The 18,129-nt window shown below is 41.2% G+C and overlaps 2 protein-coding genes across 3 annotated transcripts; one reads left to right on the top strand and one right to left on the bottom strand.

The window, feature by feature from the left end:
- The first annotated feature begins 837 nt into the window (after nucleotides 1-837).
- Nucleotides 838-6,495, top strand: stk25b (serine/threonine kinase 25b). Its single transcript, XM_040022184.1, has 11 exons — nucleotides 838-1,245; nucleotides 1,950-2,180; nucleotides 2,279-2,335; nucleotides 2,452-2,560; nucleotides 3,887-4,044; nucleotides 4,171-4,356; nucleotides 4,773-4,918; nucleotides 5,032-5,137; nucleotides 5,220-5,291; nucleotides 5,920-6,056; nucleotides 6,151-6,495. Exons 1-11 carry the CDS (start codon nucleotides 1,216-1,218, stop codon nucleotides 6,188-6,190), a joined length of 1,272 nt encoding a protein of 423 aa, XP_039878118.1. The 5' UTR covers nucleotides 838-1,215; the 3' UTR covers nucleotides 6,191-6,495.
- A 2,174-nt stretch (nucleotides 6,496-8,669) lies between these two features.
- sept2 (septin 2) lies at nucleotides 8,670-17,580 on the bottom strand. 2 transcript variants are annotated; one of them, XM_040022186.1, is made up of 13 exons: nucleotides 17,449-17,580; nucleotides 16,615-16,657; nucleotides 15,824-15,938; nucleotides 13,670-13,756; nucleotides 13,449-13,572; nucleotides 13,087-13,221; nucleotides 12,849-12,966; nucleotides 12,487-12,588; nucleotides 11,798-11,943; nucleotides 11,522-11,644; nucleotides 10,443-10,503; nucleotides 9,951-10,045; nucleotides 8,670-9,817 (listed from the first exon to the last, which is right to left on the bottom strand). In XM_040022186.1, the coding sequence occupies exons 2-12, from the start codon at nucleotides 16,636-16,638 to the stop codon at nucleotides 9,959-9,961; spliced, it is 1,122 nt and encodes a 373-aa protein (XP_039878120.1). In that variant the 5' UTR covers nucleotides 16,639-16,657; nucleotides 17,449-17,580; the 3' UTR covers nucleotides 8,670-9,817; nucleotides 9,951-9,958. The 2 variants fall into 2 exon arrangements, with proteins under 2 accessions (XP_039878120.1, XP_039878119.1); XM_040022185.1 differs by lacking the exon at nucleotides 17,449-17,580 and having other exon boundaries at nucleotides 11,561-11,644.
- Between the last annotated feature and the right edge of the window lie 549 nt (nucleotides 17,581-18,129).

Genomic DNA, 18,129 nt, shown 5'->3' with positions numbered 1-18,129 from the left:
GTCTGGGTTAAAAATGCACCAACCGGCCAGTTGTTACTGGGGTGTTTTGGTGGCTAGATGGTTTACTTCGAGTGCAGGTTTAAAGTCTGATGGAAATGAAACTTGCATTTTAATGAAGCTGGACCTTTTGTATTGTAGATAGATATTGTAGATTGTCAGCAGTTTCTGGATGATGTCTTTAGGTATGATGTCTATGTATGACAGCTCGTGCATAAAGGTTTGATTAAATAAATAAAAGCAAAACAAAATATAAACATTCATCCATTCAAAAGATATTACTCAGTCTTGTTAATATGTGTGTTGTCGTCTTTGTCCACACTATCCACTGTGCTCAAATTTAAACTATTATATCTTCATCACAGAGACAAACACAAAGATTTACTCCCACATAACACTTGTCTGCATATGGTTAATTTGATTTGCCCTAATTTGAATTTCCAGTTCCTCTGCTATCAATCATACGCAGAAAACACACAATCATTTCCACAAAATGTAATTTAAACTTATTTCAGCTTTAAATTGAATTGAACTTGTTCGTTTTCTATTTTTGTATGTAATGAATCCTCAGTGGTGTTCTAATGCTGTCTGGCAGCTTGTATGGTATTATGTGAAATATATATATGGGACTTTGGTTAGATCTGAGCGTAGGTAAAACCATTTTCCAAGAGATCACGTGTTTTTTTTAATTAAAATTGTGAATGTAGTTTTATCTTATTTTAATTTTTTCCGTGTACCGTGTTAAGAAAAAAAACTTGAAAGGTTTGAAGAAGCGTGTCTCTGAAGCATGGAGAAATACAACTCCCACAATTCCAACGAATTTAAGAAAAAAAAAACGCGCATGCGTTCTCGATCTGGGCCATTATTTTGTCCTCCTCAAGCTTCAATTGAACAACGGGCTAAGCGCTCCTTGAAATGAATTAATTATTAATTCACGGAAAGAGCTATTTTTCCCCTCTATTTCGGACCACCGACACTCATGGAGTCTCTCGGTCAGTAGCTCGGCTGCTCAGTCCTCCGTTTTACCCGGAGGCCGAAAACAGTGCGCGGAGTGACAGCCCCGTTAAAGCCTGCAGACTGGGTGTTTATCTAGTTGGCTAGCCAGCCTAGCTAGCTTCCTAGACAGATACGAGGGGAGAAAAAACCAGAAAGGACAATTTATTGACTTTTGAAAGACAGGACTGTGGCCGTCCCTGTCCCGTCCAACCAGCCGAGGGGATGGCACACCTTCGAGACATGCAGAACCAGGTAGAGAAATGATCTTTTCTTCAACTGTCACCTCCCTGCTTCTTATCCAAGACCAGCCGAACCCCCATGGCTTTTCAGGCTTTCCATGAATAACCCGGGTGGTGGGCTAGGCCATAAAAGCAAGTGTTAATATGCACAGATGTGAATTTATGTATATATAATGTTCTTGTCGGTGTCACAGTCAGGTGTACAACTGACTGCCATCAACAAATGACAAATCTGTAATAATAATCTCTGATCTTGTATGAGTGTGTAATGACATTTTATTTTTTCAGAGTTGGGCGTTTAGAGTTAAGTCTTTATTAAGATAATATTTTTTGCACTTAGTGACTTCTTTGAAGGCGTCTTTGTTCGCAAATCATTGCTCATTTCCTGCTGTTATGGAGAGACAAAACCACTGAACTTTCAGGAGTCACACTTCTTAAATTACATCCTGGCACAAAGCTCGATCTAGAGTCTAGTTAATTATATAGGGATGTGACTGAATAGATGGGCACTGACATAGATAAGAAGGTTAATTATAAATCATATTTTATATTTGGGCAGCGCATGCAAACACTATAATATGGAGATAAGGGACAACTGTGAACATGGCTTCTGTGTTGAGACTCGCCCACTCATAAGCACACACATTAAACTACAGGGGGCTGTCACCGTGGTATATACTCTGTACTTAAATCCCTCTTTTGCTCTCACTGGGCCAGAATACTCGGTTGGACCCTGAGGAGTACTTCACCAAGCAGGAGCGGATCGGCAAGGGTTCGTTTGGAGAGGTCTACAAAGGCATCAACAACCGCACAAAGGAGGTGGTGGCCATTAAAATTATAGACCTGGAGGAGGCAGAGGACGAGATAGAAGACATTCAGCAGGAGATCACTGTGCTGAGCCAGTGCGACAGTCCTTATGTTACAAAGTATTATGGCTCATATCTGAAGGTGAGATAATGTAAATACTGTGGTGACACTTGCCCAGATGCTTAAATATACAAACACATACAGTGGTTTGTTCCTTCAATTGTTTCCTCCTCCCACAGGGAACAAAGCTGTGGATTATCATGGAGTATTTAGGTGGAGGATCTGCTCTGGATCTAGTAAGTAGATTTCTATTTTTATGCAGCTTACAAAGTTTTAGACAACTCCTCCAATAGTGCACTTTTCATACTCGAGAGGAAAAACTCATCCTTTTGTCGCACTGTCACCATCCAAGCTCCGTCCAGGACCTCTTGAAGAAACTTACATTGCTACTATACTGAGGGAAATACTAAAGGGGCTGGAGTATCTGCACTCTGAAAGGAAGATTCACAGAGATATCAAAGGTAATGAGCACTCGCTTCGATCTTTATGGTGTTCGGTCCTTTTAAATCAAACTCTGGTTCATTTTCCTCCTTGGTGCTATTTGTTTGTGCAGATGTGAACCCAGTTATCACACTCGGGCACAGACCAAAACAGCCACACAGAGACCCTTTGGAAGAGGTTGTCTTGGTGCAGTTCTAAATGAACTCCAGAATAGTTTATTTATGATGTGAATATGTTCCTGGTAGTTGACCCAAACAAACTACCAGGTTACAAGTTTGAGATTTAAAAAAAAAAAAAAACTTCCTGTAGGCACGTATGCTTTGTTTTCAGAGATACAGCAAGGTACTAGAGATGTGCAAAGGTCTGTATGGGCTAGCAGCTATCCGTGAAATGAAAGTAAATTCTATGTATTCTCTAATAGTCCAGGACACAGCACCTTCTTTCTATATTTACACATCTGTCCAGTGAGCGGACTGAACATCCTGACGTGTTTTTTTTTTTTTTTTTTTTTTCTCTTTGTGAAAAGATACCAAATCATAGAGAAGAACTCCAAGTTTACAAACTCACCAACTATACCAGAGAAAACAAACTATAGGTGTGAACTCACCCAAAGAGTCTCATAGGTGTCAGCTAACAGCTAACATAGTTGTCAAGTTCTGCGCTGGTACAAACTCAGGTATAATTCAGAGCTGTTTTGTAGTGTACGCTGTTGTGAGTACAAGACTCAATGCTGTGATCCAACGTTTTATGTCAACAACTGAACGCTGTGATAGAGAGCTGCTGCACAGCCGGCCTTAACCAGATGCTGCAGAGAAGAAGTGCACACACTGAAATATGCCAACGAGCTGTGTACATTTTTAACACCATCTGTGAGCTCGAAATCTCACAACATGCTGCGTGTGCGAATTGTATACACTTTTACATATTTTTGTGTGTGGGGCCTTTTCTGCTCTGTTCTTTCCTTGTTATGAAAGAATGTAACACTTTGTAATTAAGTAATCGCACAAATAAGGAGTTTAAAACTTTGGTGTATTACTCGGTGGGGTGGATTTATTCTCCGTATTATTTGTGTTCTTGTGCTCCTTTTATCTACAGTTGCTTGTGAAATTAAATGCAGCACTCCAGTCTCCAAAATCTAAAATTAATTATTAATTGATTTTGGATTTCAAAAATGAGAGTTGGCCTGAATAAGCTGTAACAACATTGTTACTCATTATCTCAGATGTTCTGGCCTCATCTTATTTTTAGCACGTTATATTAACCAGACTGCTGTAACAGATACAAAAAGCAGACCCAGATACTTTAGGTTGTATTTTAACGGTCTGTCTTTTCTGCCTTTCTCCCAGCTGCCAATGTGCTCTTGTCAGAGCAGGGTGATGTGAAGCTGGCAGATTTTGGGGTGGCGGGGCAGCTGACAGACACTCAGATCAAGAGGAACACATTTGTCGGCACGCCTTTCTGGATGGCCCCGGAGGTCATTAAGCAGTCAGCCTATGACTTTAAGGTGAGGCAAACGTTTGTGAACAAGCTGTGTTTACACTGAGAGCATGAAGAGACATCATTTTGTTGTTAACCAACGGGAACTGAATTTTGATGCCTTAAACAGCTCTTTATGTCTTTACCCACTCAGGCTGATATCTGGTCTCTGGGAATCACCGCCATTGAGTTGGCCAAAGGGGAACCCCCCAACTCTGATCTACACCCCATGAGAGTCCTCTTCCTAATCCCTAAAAACACTCCACCCACATTGGAAGGCCCTTACAGCAAACCCTTTAAAGAATTTGTAGAGGCTTGTCTAAATAAAGACCCCCGTTTTGTGAGTAAAACACCAACATACATGAGTATCATACATCTGGTAATAACTGCTGCACTGAGAGAAACTGAACATGAATTCTTTATCCTGCCAAGTATTTTGGATTAGCATGTCCGGTCCTTAATAGGAATTAGAGATTGTTCTGGTTGTTTCTCAAATATTCCAACATGATCCAAAGTGCGCTCTTGAAAGGCGCCAAAACCTTTCCAAGTAATTTGACACTGAAGCTTGCTTTAGCATGTGTTTGTAGACAACAGCACTCCAACTTGTATGGGCTGAGTGATATTACCCCTGGTTGTACATTTTTATGCTCCTCATGTTTTTATTCACTACAATGTAAAGCACCTTGAGGAAACAGTTGTTGTGATTTGACGCTGTATAAATGGAATTGAATCGAACTGAATTTCTTCTCTGCACAGAGACCAACAGCCAAAGAGCTTCTAAAACACAAGTTTATCACACGTTACACCAAGAAGACAGCTTATCTGACAGAGCTGATTGACCGCTACCGCCGCTGGAAATCAGAGGGACACGGGGAGGAGTCCAGCTCTGACGACTCGGACATGTTAGTCTCAAGAACATCACACTTATTTGCATTAACAATCAGGGTGTATCTGTCAGGGGTATGTTTACTCGTCCTTTCAATCTTCTTCCTCTTTCTGTCCCCGCTTCTTTCAGGGATGCTGATGGTGATGTAGATCAGTGTCCCATGTGGACCTTCCCCACAGTCAGGCCCACTTCTATGAACAAGTTACAGAAGGGCTACACGCACACAGATTCAGAGGTAAGGCAGACTGAGCAGAGAGACGGAAACACCAGGTCGAATCTTTTTTCCTTTCATCTTACGCTCTGTTTTCTCTTTGCAGTCAGGAGATTCTGTGAAAAGGCAACCAAAGTCACAGTGCTTGTCTGCTTTGGTAACACCCACCTTCAGAGAGGTAGGCCATACTGTTGCTTTTTATACAATCTCAGATTCATTTAGACAAAATGTAGTAGTCGGAATATTTGCTTGACAATTGAAAGGTCACTGGGGTCCAAAAAGAAGGGCATCCAATGTAAGACTGCCAAATCAAACACGCAGCATTACCTAGTGTGGCGACCCCTTGTGGCAATTAAGCAGCCGACAGCAGCGTTTCGATTCATTTAGACTGGGCGTCGGCAACCTTCAGCATCAAGAGGCATTTTAGCTCCTGCTAGCAAACAGTTGGATAAAAAAAGAAGCACACGCGGGTAACGGGGCACAAACAGGCGGATGAAATTGGGAGAGGATAAATCAATATAGTAATTGTATAGTAATTGTAACCTGTGGCTAACGTGAGCCACAGGTTGCTGACCTCTGATTTAGACAAAGGGCCAACATCATGACACCGTGAATCTCTGCCTTGTTTTTTACCATTAACAGGTAAGAGTGAAGTGGGTCTTGTTATGATATTAATAAAAAGCTTGCACCCACATAACCGGTTTCATTATATTTACTCTAAACAGAAGGATTTTTTTTTCTTTTTTTAAGTTTCTCACCGCACCGCATACTAAATCGTTCCTGTTTGATTTTTCCTTTACCACCAGTTGAAGGAGAAGCGGCGGGCAAGTGGCGGCGGAGTAGGAGCCATTGAGGAACTGGAGAATGCCTTCAACCTGGCAGAGGAGTCCTGTCCGGGCATCTCTGACCGTCTCGTTACACATGTGATGGAGAGAGTGTGCAGGTGATGTACCGCCGTCTCAGCCGGGCTGTTTAATATTAAACAGCAAATACACACTTATCTTATTCTGACCTGCTGCTTCATGTCGTTCTTTTAGGTTTTCTTTAAATGGCAACACCACCCCGTCTTCGCGGTGAAAGCCTCGCTGGATGTAACGTGACCCTTCGACCCTTTTTCAGTCCCCCCCCCCAAATCCACACAGCTTCTCAGATAAGGACCACAGACGAATCCCCACCCACCTCCATCCCCTCATACCTGTACACCCTTCCAAGTCCAGCCCCTGAAGAGATCTTTTAATTAGTTATAATTAAATATTTTTACAGTTTTTCTTTATGAGCGGAGAGTATTTAAGACAAAAAAGCCATGACAGTTAGAGCGTTGTGTATCCATGTTAGTGGAAAAAAAACCAACTATAATAAATTCTATGAAAAATGTTCCATTATCTTTGCTGTCATATGTCATTAATTTAACTACTGGCTCGTGTTTCTTTTTTATAGAGGACCTATAATACTTTCCTTTATTTTCTGTCATGTATATGCTGTTACATGCTTGATGCTCAGATTACACTTGGCCAAAGTTTAAGTTTACTGCTCAAAAAGGAACACTTAGTCCTCGCAGTATAACACCAACTCACTGCAGGAGTATCAACCTGGCCAGGCTGGAACCTCAAACCACTGTGAATTCATTTTGTGTGCTTTTAGAAATGAAAATGATAGCGTGATGCTGAGCTCCTGGACAGTATTTGAGTATTTGGCTGCTTCACCAGCATAAAGTCCAACAGTGGCTCTGGGGATTTCATCCCTGTACTATTCTGTGTTATACTGGGATCATTAAAGGTTACCTTCATTGTTTTGAGCAGTGTAATTACGTCAGTGAGCTAAAAAGAGCCCAGACTTAAGACTGCTATCAGTTTCAGACGTTTTTTTCCTACTCTTGATTCTGTATGGTGCGTTGCGATATCCTTATTATGGTCTTTTCAGGTACATACATTTAGCTGTCAGCACAGAAGCCCCACCCATGTGCCATACAAGCCTGTGTATGAGAACGATATTGAGAGGAAAGCTGGTTTTAGGGGAGGGTGAAGGAAACGAAGAGGTTGTTTCAGAGAGAACAATTAACTAAAAGGGTACAAATACAAGATGGTTGAGGATTATTTGTAACAATGATTTCCAAAGATATTGGAATAATGGTCTAAGATGAAAGTATGGACCTAGAAACATAATAGGTTCATTTTAAATATAGTGCAAAAGTCTTGAGTCACCCCTCTTTTCTTTATATTTTGCTTCCAAAGAGCCAGACTTTTGTAATTTCAAAAGTGCTATTGAGCAGTAGTTCTCAAGGACGTCTTTCAAAAACATATTTTGGACCTTGGCTGCTTTTTCAGTCCAGTCCTTGCACCTGTTCATTGCCAGTGGAACGTTTTCTTTTTCTTTTTTTAATGACCAGCACCAATGAACCATTCAAGGGCTGCATTTCAACCAGCAGCGATGGGATTGTGTCGTAAATGATGGAATTATAAACCAGGAAAAGTCAGATTTTGTTCCAACATGTAACCCTATCTAAAAAGCATATAGAAGAATAAAGGTACATATTACATTTCATCTTTCAGACTTGCTAGAACTGGTTTTTGCCTTATTGTGTTAATAAAAATGTGTTGTACCTTTTTCTAGTTTTCCTAGAAAACCATGAAGAAATGAGGGGTGGCTCAAGACTTGTGCCAAGTATCAGTATCAGCTTTAACCTAGCCTATAGGTTCACATTAGTCCAGTGCTGCAGATGCTTCATTAATGTTTTAAAAGTAATCTTCTATTAAAAAAAAAATGTTGTTACACTATCATTTGATTCCGTTTCCACGCCTCTTGCTGCACATGGGAATATAAGCTTGGAGGTTTGGTAATTAACCTCTATATCTCACAGTATCTCAGTAATTAGTGACACCCTGTTACTGTGAGGGCAGAATCACGGTGGTTCTTTCAGAGGTAATTAATCTCACTGAAATAAAACACGTAGCAGAGCATCACCTGATGTGCATGACGAGCAGCTTCGGGCTCCGCTAATTTTATAAAGTTTATGGTCTAACTAAACACCAACAGGCACTGATTAGGTTTCAATGGGAAGTGTTGCCTGTCTAAGATCCAGTGTATCATACACCCAGAATCAGTAATCAGCAGAGTTGTGTTGCTTCTGAGGCATACCTTTCTTTATGAATTTAGAAAAATTAATTTTACAAAGTGTTGCATGACCAATCGCTCTGTGGCTCATGGCTGCTTTCGTCTAGTCAGAGTCTGTAAATGGGATCTGGCAAAATGCTTTAACACGAGCAGCTTAAATTCAGCCAACGGTAATCAGGCAGTCACCTGATCTTCCCTAACACTGCAAACTTACCTGGTCAGTTATTCTCACAGACGTTAAATCTTGCACAAAAATGATTGAAACTGTGTCCATTGTCTTTCCGTATACACACAAACGCAGTGATTACACACACCCACATTTCTTTCTGTTATTTAAATCTTATTATTTGAACTGTTCTCCCTTAGAAATAAAACAAAAAAAACAAAAAAAGTAGGGGGGAAATGTTAAAAAAAAAAAAAAAGCAGACTAAAAAAAAAAAAAAAGTTTGATACTTAATAAAACTTTTATTACAATATATGTATCAAGAACAAAATCTGTCAGGTACAAACAGCACAAAGGAATGTCAGAACTCACATCTCGGCTGGTGAGGGGATCGTTGGCTACACTGACCTCATCAGGTCGCCTTTAAACTCTGCGGTCGCTAAAACCACAAAGCGTTCAGCAGTAGGGACAGGTAGAAGTTTCAACTTCTTAAATCTCACTGTACCAATAAACTCGCTCACTGCTCCTGTCACATGATTTCACTTTACACCGAGGACGACACACGTGAAGGACTAAATGCATTTAGTTAAGTGAAAGCACCAAAGAGGCCTCGCGCCTCATTTGTCTGGCATATGGGGAAGACTATAAAAGGTTCTGGATCACAGTTTAATTCATATCAAAAGGAGCTTAACCACACTCGAAGGCAGTTGAACATACTGACACCGATCTGAGAAAAGCACAAATGGATGAAACGCTGCCCTAAAATTTATCGTAATTTTTTTATGGGTTGAGAATCGCATGCACGTGAGCGGGTTAACATCAATACTGAGCAGGACAGGCCCCATTTAATGGCAAGCATGTATGGTGAACTCATAAATTGTTAAATAATGTTTTCTCCTGACAGGAATAACATTGACACAGTCATGTAACAATGGAATAAAAGAGGTTTTTCAGCTACGTCTGCTACTACAGTTCTCTCTCTCAATGACACTCCTTCACAGAGCATGTGTTAGCATGTGCTCCGACAGACGCTTCAGCACTAAAGTCTTCGCATAGAAGCAGCAATACTTTGGTTTTCTGAACAGCAAACAAAAGGAAAAAAATTAACTATCTCCCAATATAAAATATGCAAGCATTTTAAAATATTGGTCGTATGACTTCATTTCAGTAAACGATTTCTTCTAAAGTGGTACAATTTTTTAAAAAAAGAAAAAATGGAACCGTGTGTGAATATATAAATGTAACACTGTTGAATATACTTTACTGTATGCATTTAAAAAAAAAAAAAAAAAAAAAGACTCCAGATCCCATGTGGAGCTGAAATTACAAAAATAATAATAATAAAATAGTGGCAAGCAAGAGGAGTCATGACCAGGCAGCTTTACACCTTTTCCATCTCTCTGGTCAAACTCGAGCAGTGGCTCAAATATCTAATCCGGAAAAAAAAGAAAAGTAAGAATATTAATATTTGGACATCTGAAGAAATCTAGCACGCTGTAAAATAACTGATGATGCGTCTGCAGTAGAATCGGCCTCGGGTCTCCCCACAGGTCTGCCTCTTACCATCAGTTTCACACATGTTGGCCTTCTCCCTCTCCGTCTCCTTGTTTCTGCATCTGGGCCTGCATCTTGGCAATCATCTCCTGCATTCGCCTCAGCTGAACGACACAGAACATCAAAAGGTGTGAATCAGGACACTCTCATGGCTGCAACTTTGAAATGACATAAGGCATTTTGGGGGGGGTTTCTATAGAGTCTATCATATAATATTGTTTGTTGTTTCTGCAAGGTTGTCTACTTATTTGTTTTATACTGGACCTTGGTGCACACCCTCACTCCATCCCCTGTCTGAAATATGCCGTTTCATCTCCTCTCCCTTTAAAACCTGCCTCCTTGTTTGCAACAGTCAACAAATCTTCTGACTGGCTGCCCGTCGCAAACACAAGCAATAAATGTGCCTTATCTTTATCTTGGCCCAAAAACTTTCTTTAGGAAACCTAAACAACACATTTCTTTGAAAACAACGCTTGTAGTCTAGTGTCTGAAATATCTCACCTCAGCCTCCTTCTCCTGCAGGATCATATCCTTGTCCATTTCCTCCGGCTCGGGTCCCTTTCTGCTTTACAGACACAACTATAGTTACTGCAATGCTGTGCGCTGCGAAGATCAATGACTTAATTATGCAGGACACAATTAAAAAGATAATCATTAAAGCAAATACACAACTGGAGAGGTTATAAATGCTCTTGTACTGATTTCTGAAGCATGATTATTTAGTCAGCAGAGAAATTGTGTTTTCTCTGCATGAGAGAGTGTTGCCATTTTAAAGAGCGTTAAGCAAACACGACAAAAGCCACACTGAGGAAGTAGAAAAGCGGGTCAGTGGGTTAGTTTTGTTTGCAGGGACAAGGTTTCTCAGAGAAGAGTTGGCAGCTACAACAAATAACTACACAGAGGTGAAAGCATGAAGATTCAAGAGAGAAGCAGTGGGTGCAAAGGTCAGGGGAAGAGCAGGACCTCCCCCAAACTAAGAAAATCCAAAAATAAAACAGTACCTCCATCAGTCCACTCACTGGGAATAAGGCAATTCAACACCAAACACCATCTTTGGACAGATGGCACGGCAAATATGAAGACAGTAAAACCACTCCCTTATTCTGTGTTGCCTTTAGAAGAAAGTCTAAAAACAAGTCCTTTCGGTCTACATTAGGGGTTAAATAATGAGCTACCCACACTATGTTAAATGCTACACACACAGTAATCTTGTTTCTAACCTGCACAGATTTGCTACACACAAGATAAAACAACCCACTAAAGCAAACACCACTAAATTCACCTCCAACTACCTCTGCTACAGTCTATTACAGTTCACATGCAAAAATCACGGGTTAGAGCTACTGTACTACAGAACTGATACTGGAAAAAGGAAATGAATGACCGGACTACCCAATGAACAGGAATAACTCTTTATTTTTCCTTTTCTGGTTGGTTTAGCTGGGTTTTGTTAAGTTTCACCTGGTGTGTGTGTGTTTTTTCCTCAATACTTTACTGGATGTAAATGTACACACAGCTCAGAGATTTGCTGTTTGAGGAGGGGGAGGTGCAGAAAAGCAAGCAGACAGGGAAGTACGTACGCAGGAGACATAGGCAGAATGTAACCATGGGAGGACAACCTGCCACCCCGTTTGAGGCGCTCCGAACGGAAGTTCTCATAGTGCAGGTCCTGGGTTACTTCCTGGAGATCCTGCATGTGGGTTCTGTGGGATTGAGGAAAAGTCAAACAATAAACAGATTTGCAGAGAGCTCAGGCACCGCCATACTCCCTCCAAAGGAGGCCGTCTGGTTACAGCAGTTTCAAAATGAGACTACGTTATCTATAGTTTTGTCAACTCACAAACTTCACCACTCACATCAGCATGATCCGCAGTTTGAGGAAATCATTGTGCTCCGGGTTCTCCACCTCCACCACTCCCCAAGGGTACAGACGACCTCTGACCTTTTTCCCTTTGGCCTCAATCTGCTGGTTGGAACCTACCACTGCAAATGGGATGCTAGCCTGGAGAAGAGGAGCAGTAGCTCATATTTATCATGTTTCAACCACACACCATGGATAATTATGATACTTAAAACCAATCCCTAAATTGATAGTTGGAAGTTTAACAAAAGCAGAGCTGTCCCAAACAAGTACCAAAGCTTCTAAAGTGAATAATCAAAGCTTCACAAGATGACCAGGAGAGTAGGATTGGGTTGTCTACCACCTCACCCTAACTAACCAACCAACTAAACCAGCAAATCCTGCATTTATGACATATAAACTTACTGTTTTTACAAAGAATTAATATTTGTTGGAAAGGGCTGTCTGATGGCTTTCCTCTTTGCTTTTGTGGTCTGCACCGGCTAACACACTGAACCTTGACCCAGAGTTTATTTTGATGCATTCGTTTGTAAGCACACGTGCCATCTCACAAGTTGACTCACAGAAAACACTGAGATAGAAACTGTGTTTTGTTCAAATCTCCCATCGCTATTTGCGTAGGAAGAAGACAGAAAGAAACCTTTTTCCAAGGTTGAAATCGTGCACAGATAATGAAGTCAGTACCTTGAGGATCCTCGTCTGCTCTTTGAAATCTTCATCTTCATCTGACTCAGCATCGGGAAGATGGTAGATTTTGATGCCATGCTCGTCGATCTCGTCGAGAATCTTGATAACACGAGAGTGTAAAACAACAGTTATTAGCAGTTATATTAAACTGATGATGATCTTCTGCTTTCTTTTGATTCCAGACACGAGATAACGATCCTCAGAATCATTTCTCAGGATCTGCTGATACAGTAGTACCTGCAATATTCTGATGCACCCGATGGATAAAGCAGTGAGTCTGATAACATGATACTGTAACTACTCTTCAAGTCAGGAAATGGAAAAAGCCCCCGAACAATGGGTAACTCTGGCGTCCTCACCCTGCGCTTGAGCCTCTCCCTCTCTCTGAGGGTGAGTGTGTCGGCCTTAGCGATGACAGGAACCACATTGACCTTGTTGTGAATGGCCTTCATGAACTGGACGTCAAGTGGTTTCAGGCTGGGAGGGAAAGGAAACAGAGGGTCAACGAGAGACAAAGAATCTGCGTGAACAGAGGACCTTCACTGTAATGACTTAGGCCTATACAGTATTTGTGCAAGTGGGCATAGCAGGACGCACCCGTGGCCGAGTGGGGAGATGAAATAGAAGCAGCAGTGAACTCTATTGTCAACAATGTGCCTACGATTTAGGCCGCTCTCGTCGTGGAGGTAGCGCTCAAACTGGTCATCAATGTAGCTGATAATGGTGCTGAAACTGGATGGACAAAAAAAGAAAAAGTTAGAAATTATACTGAACAAAAGCAACCACAAAGCCTGGCTAATAATAGATTCTCTCCTATCCTTAAGATTTCAACAGTGTTATTTTGAGCCATCTAACGTTAGTGGGTCATCACCACTCACAGATCACAGGAATAAGATAGCAATTCAAATCCAAAAATACCTCATCTACTCATCAGCCTCCACCCTACAATGATTTCTCACCAGTCTTGGCTGTTGATGGCATCTCCGTATCCTGGTGTGTCAACCACAGTGAGGCGGAGCTTCACTCCTCGCTCCTCGATTTCCACAGTGGATGCCTCGATCTGAACTGTCCTTTCTATTTTTTCTATAAGGAGGAAAGATCAAATGCAGGTTTCTCAAACTGCTTCACAAAAAATGAATCATCTGTGTTTTCAGTGTGTAAATGTGTGTGTGTGTTTTACCTGCTGCTCCAGGAATGACTCTCTCAGGGTACAGGTCAGTGAGGAAGAGGCTGTTGATCAAGGTGGATTTTCCAAGTCCAGATTCACCTTTAGATAACAGGAAGGTAAAGCTGTCACAAGTAAATGAGGGCTGCATAATGGTTAAAGGCTTGTATTTGTATAGCGCTTTACTAGTCCCTAAGGACCCCAAAGCGCTTTACACAACCAGTCATCCACCCATTCACACACACACATTCACACACTGGTGATGGCAAGCTACATTGTAGCCACAGCCACCCTGGGGCGCACTGACAGAGGCGAGGCTGCCGGACACTGGCGCCACCGGCCCTCTGACTGCCTGTAATTATTAGCATTAACACAATGCTAATAATTACAAATGCACAGTCAGGCTCTGGTTAATGCAGAGCTCAGTTTCAACCAAAAGAACAAAGACGTCCTCAGTGCACCGCAGTGTGTAACACACACTGCATCTCACACAAGATGGAAATACACATCAACCACACTCTAAATCTGACTTCAGCATTAATCTTTCCCCAGCCGTCAGGTAGCTGAAACCTTGTCAAAAGCTGGGAAGGATACGAGTTTGTTCACGAGTTAAGGGTAAGAACCTTAATTTGACCAGAGAGGTTACACAAAAGAGACCTGACATTCAAAAGCCAAATAGAAATCTACAGAATTCCAAATTTAGCAGGTTAAACAGGAAACATAACACCAATTGTGTGGTGAAATTTCCATTTTTCCATTTTCTTTATGACTTTTCAAATTCAGGGTCAGGTGGAAGCTGGAGCCTATCCCAGCTGTTATGGGGAACAGGCAAGGTACACCCTGGACAGGTATCCAGTCTATCACAGGGGAAAGGACTGATGTGATTCTAAAACTATATTACCTCCAGCTCTTTAATAAAATAAACAAAGGGTAAACAAACTGTATTTAATGAGAATGACGTTATTTGAATGCTTCAGTCAATATAATTTATGAATGAACTACACATCAGTATCAATGTCTTTACAGGACAAAATTTAAACCATGCATCCAAATACCAATAGTAGGTGTTCCTCAAGGGAAAGACAATAGTAACTCAGTCTGATAATCAGGCCAAGAAAAACCTCCTGCACACCACACAAACATCTGATCTGATCTCCCGCATCGCTTCAGTCTAACACTCTGCCTGCTGTCTGGAAAAAAGATTCAAAGCAACCGTAAAGACAAGAAACTACTGTTTAGTTTCTTGGTTACATCCAGCTAAAAGCAGAAGTCGAGCACAGACACAGAGTCTTAAACAGCTGCTACTGCTGCTCCCGCCAGGCTGTGACAAAAGATTTACTGAGGTCTTCTTTAGTGGCAATTTGCCAGGAGGTCTTGTAAGGGAGCAAACTGACATATTTATTATGCACACTGCAAGTTCAAGTGCATGTGGGAAAGGAAGAGACTACAGAGATCAATGCTTTTCATTTTCATTGCAACATTATTATTTCTATACGTGGAGAAGAGCAGCATCTAGCCGCTCACTGAGGTAAACACTGATTTCATTTAATAACGGGGGGTTACACAGAGGGTATATTACTGCATTACAAGAACCAGCAGGCCTCGCTGTCCACTGTTTGAATGGGTCCCTGGAGGCACACAGGCTACATTCCTCTCTGGTTTATTTTAAAGAAGAAGGATGAGCAGTGTTGAGGGGAGCTTCGACCCTCCCCCATTCCCAGCAAGCACAGGGGTTCACCCAGTCACAGGAACCAGAGCAAGAGTTTACACTGCTGCCAACATCAGCTGAGCAGCTTTACCAATGACTACGTCTGCGCAGAAAAAAAACTTCATGCACAGTAAGACAGTCAAGTGCACGCCTACGAATTATAGAACACAAAACAACCGGCGTGCTCGCGACACACAAACAAAAAAAATCTACGTAAGTCAAAAAGAGCTCAGACTGCAAAAACTGCATATTGTTCAAGCAAGCATCCAAGATCCCAACATGAATTTAACCCAATAACATGAGCGAAAAACGACAAAATACATTCCAGAAAGTGGCCGTGTTTACTCTAGCTTTAACATTCTTATCACTGAGATACATTATCATTTTCCAGACTAAATAAAAAACAGCGTCACGTCACAGCAACATGAAAAATGTGGTGGGAAAAGCATTAGCGCACTCACCTACAACCATAAGGGTGAACTCAAAGCCCTTTTTTACAGATTTCCGATGAACCTGATTAGGCAGGTTGGCGAATCCAACATACCCCGGGGTCTCGGGGTTTGAGAACTGCCCCTGCTGTAGAGAAAAGGGAGGAAAAGTAAAAAGAAAGGAGTGTAAAATGATTATTACTTCTGATTAAACTGAGCAGGATAAATGTGAGGCGACAGCTAATTATATGCGAGCGAGCTTAAATCACTGAGCAGGCTTGACTGTGACGGGGTTGTTTAAGAGGCTATTTCCAAAAGACCTCGCACCACCCCATTCATCCAGCATTTTCTACATGCAGCTCATCAAAAGGAAGCCATTTACCAATCCCTGCAGCTAGCCAGGCTGTATACCAGAAAATTCAAATGTAATACAAAGCAGCACCTTCTTTATTCAGTTTATAAGGTGGACAAAGCCTCCATTCCTTGTCCTTTCAGGAAGAAGGTCAAGATGAGCGAGCTTGATAAGCAGTGTGTTTTTACACTGCCCTTAGCCCTTTCAGTACAAAGAAAACTGCATGAGTGAGTCATGAGGATAATGAGCAGCACGCAGACAATGTACCCATTAACAGGACGGTAATATCAATGCCTAAAAAACAAGAAGTTTCAACTCAGTGGGCATATTGTGTTTCCTTTTCACTACCATTAAAGCTACTGCAATGGAGTAGGCAGTCACTGAAGTACAGGCAGGAATCTAGTATTACAGCATGCCTATTGGTTCAGATAGAAAAACTGGTTGGTTGGTTGGTTTGTTTGATATGATTTACCTTCATTTTGTCAGCTTGAGACATGTTTTCCTCCTTGTTTAGGCTGAAAGAGAAGACAAAAACAGACAGATATAAACCAACCAACACAAAAAAATCTTTTCTCACCCTTCTTCTAAAATGGGGGTTGGACTCATGCAGTCACATACTCAGAGGCTTCAGAGTATGAGAGACAGGAAGTCTGTTTTTTGCTCGGAGTGGCTTGTGAGAGTGATGTGTCTCACCACAGAAAAAACTGCTTTCCTGCTCTAGGTGTCTGCATTACAGCTGCATCCCACTACAGCTCTATGATCTGAGGGAAGAGATGAAGCTTAAGCCTTCAAACCCAACCTTTCTGTAATTACCATCATATCGGTCTCTCTTTTGCTAGTTGTGTTGTATCTTATTTGAAACCCCCTGAATGAACTGAAACTGTGAGAAACACACCCACAGTATGAGGGAGAAGACGTTTTCTCTGCATATAACCGAGCATTTCTTTTCCGGTTAATTAACTAAATATGTTTCCGAGGTAGTTTAGTTGAGTTAGCATTACAAGTCAGCTGATTTTCCGATTTTCTAAATGTGACTGATATTACTTAATAAACCAGCTTCGGGTATTTTAAAATTTTGCTATAGCGGTAACAAACCTCCCGGTTATCGACGGTCAATTGAACGCTGTTTAACAAGCTAGCAGCCCGAGCTAGCAGCTCGGGACACTGTTAAGCTAAGCTTTAATTACTATTAACTAGCCGGGCAGGAAATCAAATAAGCTAATGTTAGCTTCGTCGTTTTAACAGCGACGGCGCCGACACACTCGGTGATAAATAACTGGTGAAATGCTAAAAAGTACACGGTTACCTTGCAGAGTAGATGGAAGTACAGGGAGCGATGAGCAGTAGACTTGGCGGACACCTCAAATTCTTCAGATTCCGCTGCAGCAGCTTCCTTTAGCACACAGACCACAATGCACTGGGCGAGAGGAGCGCAGCAGGCTCAGCCCTCAGCCGAGCCACTGAGACTGCTAACTAACTAAAACTAGGTGCCAAAAAGGTAAATCAAATAAAAACTAGACTTTAGAAAATATAGATAAATAAAAATAATAAAAACAGAGAGGAAGATTATTTTGTGTTTGTCAATATAGTTAAGTCATTGCTGCAGATGTTCAGTAAGAATAGGTTAATAAAAGACTTAGCTGTAATACCTGATCTTTTTTTTTTTTTTTAATTTTGCCCTTGAAAAATGTCCTCTATGATATAATAACAGGATTAAACTAACATTCGTATTAATGAAAACTACGGTGAATGTTTAACATTTTCAGACTTATAGAAACTAAACTGGAAAAAATAAACAGATTCTAACGAAAACTTAATTGAACCGAAAACACCGAAGTCTGAAACTGACAAAAAAAGAAAGAAAAAAAAAAAGACTTTGCCCCTGTGAGTCAGCAGCAGCCTGTGTCATGTACAAGATCGGCCATTAGAAGTACATTATAAAAGATAAAAGCCCATCAGACAGAGCATGGGGGTTATTAACAGGCTA

This window comes from Simochromis diagramma, unplaced genomic scaffold, assembly GCF_900408965.1.
Source record: "Simochromis diagramma unplaced genomic scaffold, fSimDia1.1 OVJJ01000205.1, whole genome shotgun sequence".
NCBI lineage: Eukaryota > Metazoa > Chordata > Actinopteri > Cichliformes > Cichlidae > Simochromis > Simochromis diagramma.
The sequence above is the reverse complement of the archived record's forward strand: the minus strand, read 5'-3'. Positions and strand labels throughout refer to the sequence as shown.

Coding starts and splice junctions, on each gene's coding strand:
- stk25b (XM_040022184.1), top strand. CDS start 1,216: ATGGCACACCTTCGAGACATGCAGAACCAG. Junction 1,246..1,949: donor TTCGAGACATGCAGAACCAG/GTAGAGAAATGA, acceptor TCACTGGGCCAG/AATACTCGGTTGGACCCTGA. Junction 6,057..6,150: donor GTGATGGAGAGAGTGTGCAG/GTGATGTACCGC, acceptor TCGTTCTTTTAG/GTTTTCTTTAAATGGCAACA.
- sept2 (XM_040022186.1), bottom strand. CDS start 16,638: ATGTCTCAAGCTGACAAAATGAAG. Junction 15,939..16,614: donor CTCAAGCTGACAAAATGAAG/GTAAATCATATC, acceptor TTTTCTCTACAG/CAGGGGCAGTTCTCAAACCC. Junction 12,967..13,086: donor ATCTCCCCACTCGGCCACGG/GTGCGTCCTGCT, acceptor TTTCCCTCCCAG/CCTGAAACCACTTGACGTCC.